General features: G+C 41.6%; 1 protein-coding gene across 1 annotated transcript in view; it reads right to left on the bottom strand.

Annotated features, from left to right (window-relative positions):
* Window positions 1-574: 574 nt before the first annotated feature.
* LOC306841122 (insulin receptor substrate 1-B) overlaps window positions 575-12,261 on the bottom strand; it is a 46,307-nt gene continuing 34,620 nt past the window's right edge. The window contains exon 4 of the mRNA XM_079370794.1: window positions 575-3,594. Within this exon, the coding sequence (XP_079226920.1) occupies window positions 3,587-3,594 (8 nt within the window). The 3' untranslated portion in view covers window positions 575-3,586. The remainder of the gene's footprint in view (window positions 3,595-12,261) is intronic.

Raw genomic sequence — 12,261 nt, 5'->3', positions numbered from 1 at the left:
ATGGAGAGGATGGACTTTTGTCTTCATTTCAGTTTGCAGACTGACACATGTAAGAGCTAGAAAAACATGGTAAAGTGTGTTTTGCACAATATGAGACCTTTAAAACATAAAATATGTATCATGCGTTGTCTACATGCCATTAACCCTTTAAGTGCCGTTTAAAGGCGATGCAGGTAAAATGTAGAAAATATCAGGTTTGTTACACATCCAACTTGAACAAAGCAGCACAATATCAAGGAGAAAAATCTCCCAATTGATAGCGGCCATTATGACTAATTCAGTTTTGTGGCTCTGTTTTATTTTCCACATTACAGTGTCACATCTGCTCTGTGGTCTCTTTCTCAGCGTTTCTGTGTGAGCCAAAGATGGTGAGTGTGAGAGGGGCATAAGCCCATCTGTCTGTGGCACACTTGCCTCAGCCCGTGAATTGTAGCGTCTTCTTCTTTGTCCCCTGTAGACCAGTGGCTCTGTTGTTTTTCCATCTTATGCGTGTCACTTTTAACAATCCTCCCCATTACTTCACTAAAAAGGAAACACAGCAGCCAATCAAACAAACAAAAGAAACCACACGTCCTTTTCATGTTTGAATTTTTTTTTTCTCCTTTTAGTCATTTTTTTTTTTTCTCAAGCAACAAAAGTAAAACTGTCTACATCAATGGCAAATTTCACAATATTCCCATTCAGTACCATTCCTCAAGGGCACAAGAGGAAGAGATCACACCATTTAGAACAGCAGCAGCACTTTCCTTGAGCACATTTTATGACAATTGCTAAAGTCGCGAACAACGCAGTGAATAAAATCATACAGCCACTCGTAAAGCCCTATTAGTCTGAGCTTTCCCGGAGGAACTTTAGTTATGATATGTGGCTTTAATGGCTAAACACTACACCACAGGCAGACAAGGGAAGGGCTTTTCAGACTGTGGGCAGTTTGAAAAAGTTCTTTCATAAGTTGACAAAATGCTCCCTGGACAACGGGGCTTCAATGGCAGGATGATAACGTTGAAAGCAATTGTTTTGCAATCATTTAGAATAAAACGTACCTTTAACATTTGTACTGAAAACTGCTAGTTCTTTTCATTTGAGAACATCTCCATCAGAAACATTTCAATCATTCATCATAGGTTTCCCTGCTAGTCCGTACAAGAGCATAGTTCAATGTGCTAAATCTGGTCTCACGTCCCATTACTTTTTAGTAACCTCTATTACCAGCCACAGATCCCAATCTGCTCATAATAAAGCAGCATTGTTAAGCTCTTGGCCGCCCGACAGTCATGTGACCAGAATGAGAAAGTTCATGAACTTCCTAACACTGGCAGACAAACACATGAGTACAATTTAGAGCTACATAGATACACACATATGCAGACATAAGGTATTTGTGTGTTGTTGTTTTTTTCCCGAGGTGGCCTTGTGTCTCTCTTGCCATGCTTTTTTTTTTTTTCCTGTCAAAGTTGTAGGCAGATTCAAGGTTAAAGCATACGCATGTCTTCACCATGAACTTTAATCTCCAAGAGTCACATAAACAGACTGCGAGGCCAGATATGTCACAGTTCTTCCCCCCCGCTGCAAATGAAAAACAGGGGAACAAAAAAAAGATACTATTTTTTAAACAAAACACAGCATTACGTCTGGACTTGAGAGCTGAAGGTTGCTTCTTGAGGTGCTGTCGGAGCTTTTTTTTGTTGTTGTTGTTGCTGTGTTTTGGCACAAAAGGCCCCACGACAACTAAGTCCTCCATAACCGGCAAAGAGAAATAGTCCAAAACTCCTCCAGTTAGGGCCATGGCTGTAAAAGTCAAGTCATCTGAGAGAACATCGTTACACTGAACAAACATAGTTTTTTTTTATGAGAACTGTACAGCCAAAAGAAACAACAAAATACACAAAAATAGACTCGATATATATTCAGGGAGGACAGCCCTAATAGTGCTAGCTGCTAAGATGGGGCAGAGAGTAAAAAGGACAGACAGGCACTTAAGTGCGGATGCATAGCGGAGGTTGAAGAAAGAGCCAAACGAAAGACAGAAAGCAGGAAGGGAAGGAGAAAGAAAGATGGATCAACAAAGTTCAAATTCAACAGATTAAAAAGAAAACTTAAGATGTTTGGAACCGTCAAGTTTAAAATAATTCTGAACAATTTGTTTGTGATTTTTTTTCTTCTGTCAGAATTGTAAGAAAATGGACACTCAGTCCTGTGCTAAAAGCAGTGAGCTGACCGCTACAAAGCTAGCATTAGCATGGCTATTTAAAAGACCTCCACCCTCAGCTGCAAGTAGACAACAGCTACTGTATGTTATTCAGCATCCTGAGAAGACGGGTAAAGTGGGACATAGGTGTTTGGAGCTAATAGCACTGATGGGATTCCTTGGCTCTATGGCAGGGGTCTTACCCTGAGCGGTGGACAGTAGGACGTTTGAAGTCACGTCCCGGCACATTGTCAGTATCTTAATTTGACCTTACTAACTTCAGCTAACTAGCAAGCTTCAGCACATCTCTTGTTACAAGTGGCCTTTGTTTTAAGCCTGTGTGTTTAATACTTTAGGCGTATTAATCAAAAAGTAAAGAGAAAAAGAAAAGGGCAAATTGAAAAAGAGCAGGTTTATAAAATGAGCTGAAAGCAGCTATGCTAATATTTTCTCACAGTAGACAGGAAGGCCAGCTCATTGCTAGTACCATTATCATTATTTATGCTACATTCATGTCATATTGGATTTTCTTTGTGAAGACTTTCACACTTACAGAAGTCGTTATTTCATATGTAAATATTATTGTTACACTTTGATTACTACGTGTGACGTTGCACCAAGTGATACAGAAGTTCCTGTAATCCGAACACAAACTGTTAATCAGCTCTACATAAAGCAGACTATTGAAGATATAGAGTTATATCGACCATGCACACTATTTTCTGACCTTCAACTTCGTCATAAACTGTTTCGGCAATTTGTAAACATAGAGATAGCTAATATTTCTACTTTTCATTTGATATGACATGAACGCAGCTAGTGTTACTCTTCATCTCCTGCATTGTTTTAATTCTACATCAAATCAAGCAAACACAAAATATGCTTCACTGAGATGAAGTTCTTTGTAAATGGCTACAATCTGAAAATGAGGCACTTCTTGAGCTGATATACAGTATATGTCTTTTTTTGTTTTCTTTTGTTTTTAATACACTTGTTAGCCATCATTATAGTCTTAATGATAATGATTCTTTTTTTCACTTTGAAAAAAAAAGAAAGAAAAGAAAAACAAAGAAAACTTTAAAATTCTAGATTTTTTCGGTACCCTTCTCTGATTGGCTTTCCACTCAAGGAATGAGAGCAGCACACAGCTTTTCAAGAATGTCATTTGGCACACATCCCTGTTGGTTTTCCACAACCAACAAGATGAAAGTGAAGAAACGGTGAGATTAAAAATTCCATCGGTCTCTGTCAAAGTGCTGCGAGGGGGGGGGGGGGGGGGGGGGGCGTGTCCAATCCTGCTGCTCGCTTGATTTGATTGGATGTCTCGACCGGAACAGGCGTACCATTGAAGCCGTCCGATTGGGACCAGATTGTTTTCATAAGGACAACGCACCGGCATCAGCACTCTGGAAGAAAAAGACAAAAGAGGAAATGATTTGATTAGATTTAAATCATGATGAGGAAATAAATATTATGAGGCATTGATGCAAAATCTTTGGCTGATCAGGCTTGTTCGAGTAGCTCCTGGAAGATATCAGTGTGTGATTATCTGTACAAGAACACAGCAACCCCCTAAAGGAATAACAGAAATATACAAAACAGAGATTCAAAGTGAGTGATACGGGGAACAGTAGTGCAGAAAGTGAGGACACCTATTGCCGCGGGGCAGCATGAGGGAGTACAGATCTAAGAGAGCTCTTCATGTCACTCTGAGCGCACACAGGTGTGTACTGTCAGGAAATGTCTCAACTGCAATGAGTGAAAAGGTTGATTCTTTCCTGTCCATGTTTGCACAGCTCACAGCATTAGCAGGTTTTGCTGAGATGAAACTTTGACTCCAGAGTTTAGAGCACTTATTCTCCGTCTGATTAGGGGGTTTCCTCGTGAGAGAAACCCGGAGGAGTCTTTGGTAGTCAATCAAACACGCCGTCTCCAGCCGTGGCATGTTGAGACATGTCCAAGGACAGGTGATTTAAGGGGTCAGAATGCCTCATTCAGAGCGCTTGCTTTGTGCTTGTGGGGGTTGAGCGGCACCTTTCCAGCTCTAAAAGTCGGGGGCATGAAGCCACTGTTTACCCAGCCTTTGCTTCGTGGCCCTTTCTTTCACAACGGTCTCAGATTACACAGTGAGATGAAGCGTCGCAGTGTTTCACACTTTTGGTACAAACATCAGAAGCATGGCATTGTGGGAACGTGCTCGGAAATAATAATTTAAAAAAAACCCTGTTTTTGCAGGACTTATACACGATGGAGAAGTTGCGTCATCATTTCATGAGCTAAGACGTGTGTGCTCATTCTCCAGTGTTTACAGTTCAGAGCACTGTCAGCAGCACAGGTAGCACAGACTCAATGTTCAAGTGATCTTCTCGAGAACTGGCAGACAGCTGTAATAAAGTTGATCACTTGAGAAAGTGGGCTTCTGAAAAGTCTTGCATACGGATATTGGAGCAAAATGCAAGTGAACTGTATTGGCTGTTACATAAGAAATCTGTGATTTTTTTTTCTCCTTGAGAATCTGTATCTCTGACATGTTTTACACTCCATGCATGGCTTTTAAGTTCCCCGAGTTGGAGAAAAGTGACATTATTGGGGCTGGCACCTCACTTCCTCTCATCATTTCCATTCAATCGAGCCGATCCACAGCGAGTCTATGATGCAATCTGACACAGAGAATCCTCGGCGTCTCAAATTCAGGACAACTTTTTCCCCCATGTCAGCCTCCTGCTACAACCCAACCAACCAAGAAGAAACAGAATGACATAATGCTGAATACACCAGCTGACCTGAGAGTGTGCAAAGTCCGACGTGCCTTAAAACTGATACAGACACAGATTTTATCGACCAATCTGGACCAGTGTGACACATTATCACATGGTGTCTATGGCCCTGTTGCATTCTCCCCCTCAGATAAGAACGTCCTTGTTTACAGAAGGATTTCTTGGTCATACCTTTAATGTCATTGTCGTGTGTTTTGTTTAGATGAAAGAGGGAGTCGGTTGAATAGTGTGTAATAAGATTCACAAAGAAAGCAGGATCATGACTACTATACTCGCCCTTTAAACTGGGTCACCCTCAGATCTGATGACTCAAAGCAGAGCCGTTCAAAATTAAAAAGGCACAAAGGGAGAAGAGAAAAAGAGTTCCCTGTCTTTTTCCCTAAAATTTCCCAGCAGTGCTCGACTCTCTAATTGCACAGGGGTACTCTATATTTACGCCCCTCCCTCCCCCTGCCTCTCTCCAGTTTGTCTTCTTCCTGGTGCAGTGTTCTATATTTAGTCCCCCTCAGCACAGACGGTTCCCGCCAGCCGGCCAAGCAATGACGGCCTGAAGCGGAGAAGAGGAGCTTCCCTCTTTCAGGCCGCCCGACAACAAAAACAAATCAAGTCGGGCTGAGCAAAGGGACCCGAGGAGACAGTCGGGACACGCACTGGTGCTCTGCCACGGACACACACATAGAGAGGGACACAGAGGAAGACACTATAATTATGTGGATGACATTCACTTAATGACGACCTTTCTCCAAACACAGACGTGGGAAATTATACACTGAAACATACAAGAACTCTCCCGTGTCTCATCTGAACGCACGCACTTTTAAATCTGCTCAACTTCCCCTTCTTCTATTTGTTGACCCTCCAATGGCCGGTTTGTCTATCGATCTCATTCATTTCCTTGTATCGTTTCTCCATTTCCACGTTTAATCGAAGCAATAATGACCACGGGAGAGATTGTGTGCCTCTCTGTCCCCGTTCTCTCTCAGACTGTTTAAATCAAGAGGTTAGACGAGACTCTCTGCCTCCGCAGTTCCTGCCGAGCCAATAGCTGCTCTCTTTTTGCCCGTGTGTGTGTGTGTGTATTAGTGTGTGTGTAATTAGGAGAGTCTGGGTCTATGTGATGTCTCAATCGAAAGCTGCCTTAAATTAAAAGCCACCCTGTTCTCTGCTCGTAAATCGAGCGTGTCAGTCTGTCATTTTCATGCCGCCCTGGTTCCCACAAGAGATGAAGCACCGCGATGTGAGTCACTGAATCCACTGGTCACACAGTCAGTTTGGGTTAAATCAGATTTTATTATAGGAGAGCAGGGACGTCTACATTAGAGGTATAAAACTCAATTACATGCCTCCAATAAATGTGAGAAAGGAAACAGCAGTGTTCTCAGCGAGCCAGCACGGAAACAAGCTTCATACTGTACAGACGCTATCGGTCAGAAAAGTGAGAAACCCGAGCTGTTGGTGAAAACAATGAATCCAGTTGGAATATCTTCATGAGGCCACTCTTTGCTGAGTGCAAAAAAAAACAAACAATCCTTTGGTTTGAAGTGTTTCTCTTTGAACACAGGTCTTCAGTTAAAGTGCTACATGAGCGAGCCTTGGACAGAGATGCACAGACAGACTGTTAAAGCTGACAAGGCTACGTATACATTTATAAACATGCTTTGGGGGAATGTTTGCATTTATTAGATGATTAGCTTATGAGAGACAGGAAAGCTTGTGATAATAATGGAGGACAGCATGCAGCAAAAGGTTATGAGGTTGGATTTGAACCCACGGCTGCTACGGCGAGGACGATATCATCTGATGAGGCGCGTGAAATACTCACTTGACGATCTGGCGCCGCAAATTTGCCTTTTCACTGACGTTGTAGTCGATACCGTGACTTATTTTAGCTAAAGTTAAATAAACCCTTTTCTGATTTTAACCACTTTTACTTTATGAAAACACTCAGTTTTCTCACGTTTGGTTGAAGAAAATGTAACAGTTTTGATTTTCTATGAATTCAAAAACTTAGCTCATCAGTGTATAAACCTTGATCTCAAACTTGTCTTAGAAACCTTACACAAATATCTTTTTTTAAGATGAAGCAACACTTTTCCCCCAATGGAAGCAACTTTCCATGCCAACAAGTTCATCTGGTGCAATCCTCCAGGACTGTTATTACACGTGATCCATTAAATCATCTATGGTGCAAGCAGACAAGCGGGTAAGAAGTAAAACCGTGCAACATGAGCCGGGATTTAGCGCTGGACAGCTGCAGATACAAGGAATAAAAACTGTCAAGAGAGAAGCAGCGGGAGATCCCGTGTCACCTCATTTCATTTCTTCCTATGACGCCAGGAAGTCTGTCCGTTACGGGGATAAAATGTTCGTAGGTTGACCGCAGTGTACGTGTTTAATTTCACAGTAGTTATTTAGTCGCCGGTCATGAATCTTACACAGCTCTGGATGACAATCAGGTTAATATGATACTGCGCCTAAAATCTATCTGTGAGTGTCAAACATTCGCCTCCATAGGCTTCAAAGGACGATTATACCGAGTTTAAAAATGGCTTTTTCACGGCGAGGCAGCAAGTGGAGACAGTTTGGATTCCCAGCAGTCACAATGGGCTGCAATGACCCAATTTCAGCATGAAGCTAAAGTATCAAACATCCGCAGTAGCTTGTAAAACTATCCGTGAAGCCTCACTCACTTCTCTGCGGTCCATATGTATAACTCTTAAAAAAAAAAAAAAAAAAAAAAAAGACAACCACTTGCTTCAACTCTCATGCGTGCCTCTGTGATGAAGTGTATGTCATTAAGTTTAAATCTCACATATTATGCAAAATACACTTTACCAGGGTTTTCTAACACTAATGTGTCTCTCGTCTGTCTACAAACTCCCCAGTTACAAGAAAGGACCATCCTCTCCATCTGTTGCCTGCTCCACTCAGACAGGCCTGCTGGGAGATTTTCTCTCAGTGACATCACAAAGGGCAGTAACCCCTCCCCCAGGTGGGTGACACTTCCACAGCTCAGTGTTTGTTCCACCCTCTGAGTCAGACTTCTCAACTTAAACAAAAGGGCCTGGAGCAAGAAAGCCCGAGACACACACACGAGCTCTTCTAGGGGGGCGTGGTCAGACACAGCTCATTTACATTTAAAGCTACAGACACAGAAACAGCCTGTTCTGAGCAGGGCTGAAATAGAGGCATCAAAGTCATGCAAAAATAAAGGATGATTTTCTGTAAACCTCATAAATAATGAGTCTTGGTTTTTATGCACATTTAGTTTAAGTTTCAAGTTAGAGCTGCAGCAATAAGTAAGACCAGCCCAAGCTCTAAATCTGGTCCGTGGTCTAGTTCTGGGTTTCCACAAACTACACTGACTGTAATATGATGTGATGATGAACAGTCATCAGTCGACAGTCGAAGCTGCAAAAGTATCTTTTTGGCTCTGCGTCCCGTTTCCTACATTTTCTGTATGATTTGTGGTTTTAGGTCTTGGCATGACAAAGTTCAAATTTTACAAGGATGTGCAATCAGTCACTTATTTGCAAAGTCTTCATTTTGTGCCCTAGTTTTCTATTTTATATGCTACCTTACATGCACACAGGCGCATGCACGTCTCCTCAGGGAAATGCTTTTGAGGACGTGGAGGGCCTTTTATGTTCACAGAATGGCCGGCAGCAGCTTGTTTGGAATAAACACAAGAAGAGCTGGCTGCTGGTGGGGGAGCAATCGATCATCAGTGAAGGAAAAACCAGGGAAGGAGCTTTTTTGAAGTGCTGCCCGACATGTTCCATTGACATGTGATTTCTTGGAAGTACAGGACAAGAGTGGAGCAATTTTTACAAGTTGTCTTTAAAAAGAATTTAGTTGATAGCAAAACCAAAGCGACACTGAATCATCATCTGACTGGAAGATTTGTTTTGTTTTAAACACCCGTTATGAGGACAGTGAACGCAGCACATTTTCTCTATATGCGCTGCTGAATATTTCCATTCATTTCCACCATGCAGCTGCCAGTGTGGGCCTAAAAGGCAAACGTCAGTGTGTGTGTGTGTGTGTGTGTGTGTGTGTGTGTGTGTGTGTGTGTGTGTGTGTGTGTGTGTGTGTGTGTGTGTGTGTGTGTGTGTGTGTATGTGTGTATTGTACTTTCAAACTAACTCTACTCTGCTGCTGTCAATCACACTTTAACAGTGTCCATGTGTCCACAAGTTATTATGCAGGTGTGCGTGCATCTGTGGGTGTGTAATCTATATGTCCATACCATAGTGAAAACAGGGGTGTACTGTTAACACAGGTGGACTGAGGATACACACACACAAAGTGGTAATATATAAAGGTGCTACAAGATCTTAGAAACTATTTTTACATGACATGTCTGATGCCTTGAAATGTTTGATGTTGTGTTTTCTGTGCTTTCTCATACAAGCAAAAAATACAATCTCCAAGAGGCTGCGGGATATTTTCATTATGCAGTGACACGGTGGGAGAGGCTGAGTGGGTGTGTTATGGCGCACACAAGAGCAGGAATGTGTGGGGGACAGGAAGAGACAGACGGAGACAGAGCAGCAATGCTGAGTGCGGGAAAAAAAAGGGGGAGGAGAGAGAGAGAGAGAGAAAAAAAAGCATTTGTGGGAGAACCACAGTCTCTGCCCACGTGCAGCTTCACATCACAGTATTTTTAGAGCGTCGCTACCCAAAATCTTGACTTCCCAATTTGCATTTGTTTTCCGGTCGGAACATTGTGCAGGCATGTTTCAAAGTACATTCATGGCTGTCATTTATGTGGAAACAGACTTTTGAAGATTTAACAACAAACATGAGTGTAAGCTGAACCCTGCATACGCCTCTTTGTGTGTTGGCGTTCATGTGTACACCTGGAAGCTCTGAAAGTGTCCTTAGCCTTCTAGTGTGTTGTTTACCAAGCATGAGTGAGTTACAGTAGTGCAAATTTAACCCTCAATGTTGCCTGCAGGTTCTTAGCGTTGAAAGGACAGTTATCAGAAACTTGTTTTCATTAGTGATGGGAGGTGAGAAGTGATGTTAGAAAAAAGACACAGAAGTAGTGGACCAATATATGACAATATTTGCCTTTATATCAACCCTATATAGTTCGACTGAGTCAAACTATCAACTATCAAACTGATGAACAGAAAATGTAATGCAGCGGTTTTATTTGGTGCACAGAGATCGTAGTGGTCGCATGTTTAGAGTCTAATCCCCCCTCTCACTGAGAGGGGGGATTAGACTCCTGATAATATCTTGCTGCGTTCTCACATCAGCTCACTCGGACTTGCTTTTTAAGTTAATGTTTAACAAACTATAATTTTTACAACTTAATGAATCACTGTAACAACTTGATGACCGACTTCCAAACTAACATTGAACTCCACCAAAGTATGTTGATATTTTTTATGGCACCAACCATAAAGTGATTAAAAGATTTCATTAAAAAAATACATCAGAACAAAAATCTTGACTATAAGGACTTCAGAACGAATAATCAGGTTTTCAGGTACATAAAACATTTACTCAGTGTGGCCTTTACCTGCATTATTACCTTCTTTAAATCTGTAAAGATAGGAGGGTAATTGGCTTTTTAAGTGCCAATAAAAACATAAAATGCTTTTTAAATTGTTCTTGCCTGATTAGTTAGCAGAAACACAAAGTTCTGTAGGTCGACGATTTTTCTGGCAACAAAGGGCCCTCATTTTGAGATTTTATTTGGGGGAAGTATTTTAAAACTTGTTACAATTGTGAGAGATTTTAATCACGTTTGTGCAGAAAAACTAAGATTTAAAAAAAAAAGAAGAGGCTTCCTTGTGTAACTAAACTGGCGACTGTTGTGAAATGTGACATGGGACGTCCTGTCCCTGGACAGCACACGCACAGCAGAAGCCAGAAGGACTAAAGGGTTATCTCATCCACTCTCTCACACTTTCACACTTGCTGACTCAGACCACCGATTTCTCTCTCTCACTCTGTTGTGTCACTCCACCAGTTCTCCCACTTTCCACCAGTGTGGCCCTCCCTAACACACACGCGCACACACACACACGCACGCACACACACAAACACTGAAGCTGCGTCTTTAAGTAAAGCGATATATAGAGTGATAGCATGAGCAGGCGGGGTTCTTACTTCTGAGTAAGGCTTTTCCTAGAATTCAGATTGCTTAGACTCTCTGACGTGAAGCAGAGAAGAAATGAAACACAAGAAGTTGTTGCTCAATCTCTAAGTGAGGCAGCTGACAGACAAAGCTTAAAGCCAGTCAGACACATGTTCTCTGTCTTACGGCACAAAGATCAGCTTGACTTTAATATTTTTTCATTGTCAATCATTCCTATTAGAAATCTTATCAGATCAGACAAAACTTTGTATGGCTGACATCACACAACATTCAAATGAAATTAGAGTACCTTCAAGTTTTCAACCTGTTTAGTAACTGCTAACGCAAGAAGAACTTGTAGACACATACTCTGAAATCATTTGGAAATCATGTCTCGTGGTTTTTGAAACTGATGCTTCTGGCCTCTGCTCCAGTCTGCAGATGAATTGTGTAATTCTTAAAAAAAAAGACCTTTGTCCTTTTATATTGGAACTGCCTTAAATACACACATGCAGATTCAGTTACTACATGTTGCTTTAGAAAAGGCTGAGAGTAGCTTTCGGGGGAAGAACCAGGCGTGTTTGATTGTATGCATGTGCAAACACTGGGACTGAGAGTGTAGACGCAGATGATCACTTGTGTGTGGTTTTTTGGAAGTGTGTGTGTGTGTGTGTGTGTGTGTGTGTGTGTGTGTGTGTGTGTGTGTGTGTGTGTGTGTGTATGCCTGCGGACAGACAGACAGACTTGACCTACATGCATAGCAAATATTTATCCATGAACCTTCTGGAGGCTCTGCTAGAGACGCTTCACACCTTGACTACGTCTCACCGGGAGGAGAAAATACATTTAGTGAGAGAGTCCCCTCCTATAACAGCAGCTGCATTGGGTTTGATTTAGCTCTTTATTTATTTATATATTTTCTTTCTTTACACAATTTACTAAATAAGATTGAGGTTTGCCAGACACTTGTTAATACGAGGTTATTTGAGCCAAAATGTAAAACTCAAATGTCCTACCTTTGGGTGGTCCCCTGCTAATTCAGGTGGTGAATGAAAGCTAAACTTCAAGTGCTGAAGTTAAGAAAACATGCACAAATTAATATTCATGTAATATACAATACAGACTTGTTTTGTGATTAAAAATTAACTTACAGGAAACAACCCAAAGACCAACTCTAAGTCCATCACAGAGAAAATAGAAAA

Source organism: Symphodus melops, assembly GCF_947650265.1.
Source record: "Symphodus melops genome assembly, chromosome: 20".
NCBI classification, from domain to species: domain Eukaryota; kingdom Metazoa; phylum Chordata; class Actinopteri; order Labriformes; family Labridae; genus Symphodus; species Symphodus melops.
Note: the sequence above shows the minus strand (reverse complement) of the source record. Positions and strands in the feature narration are given on the sequence as shown.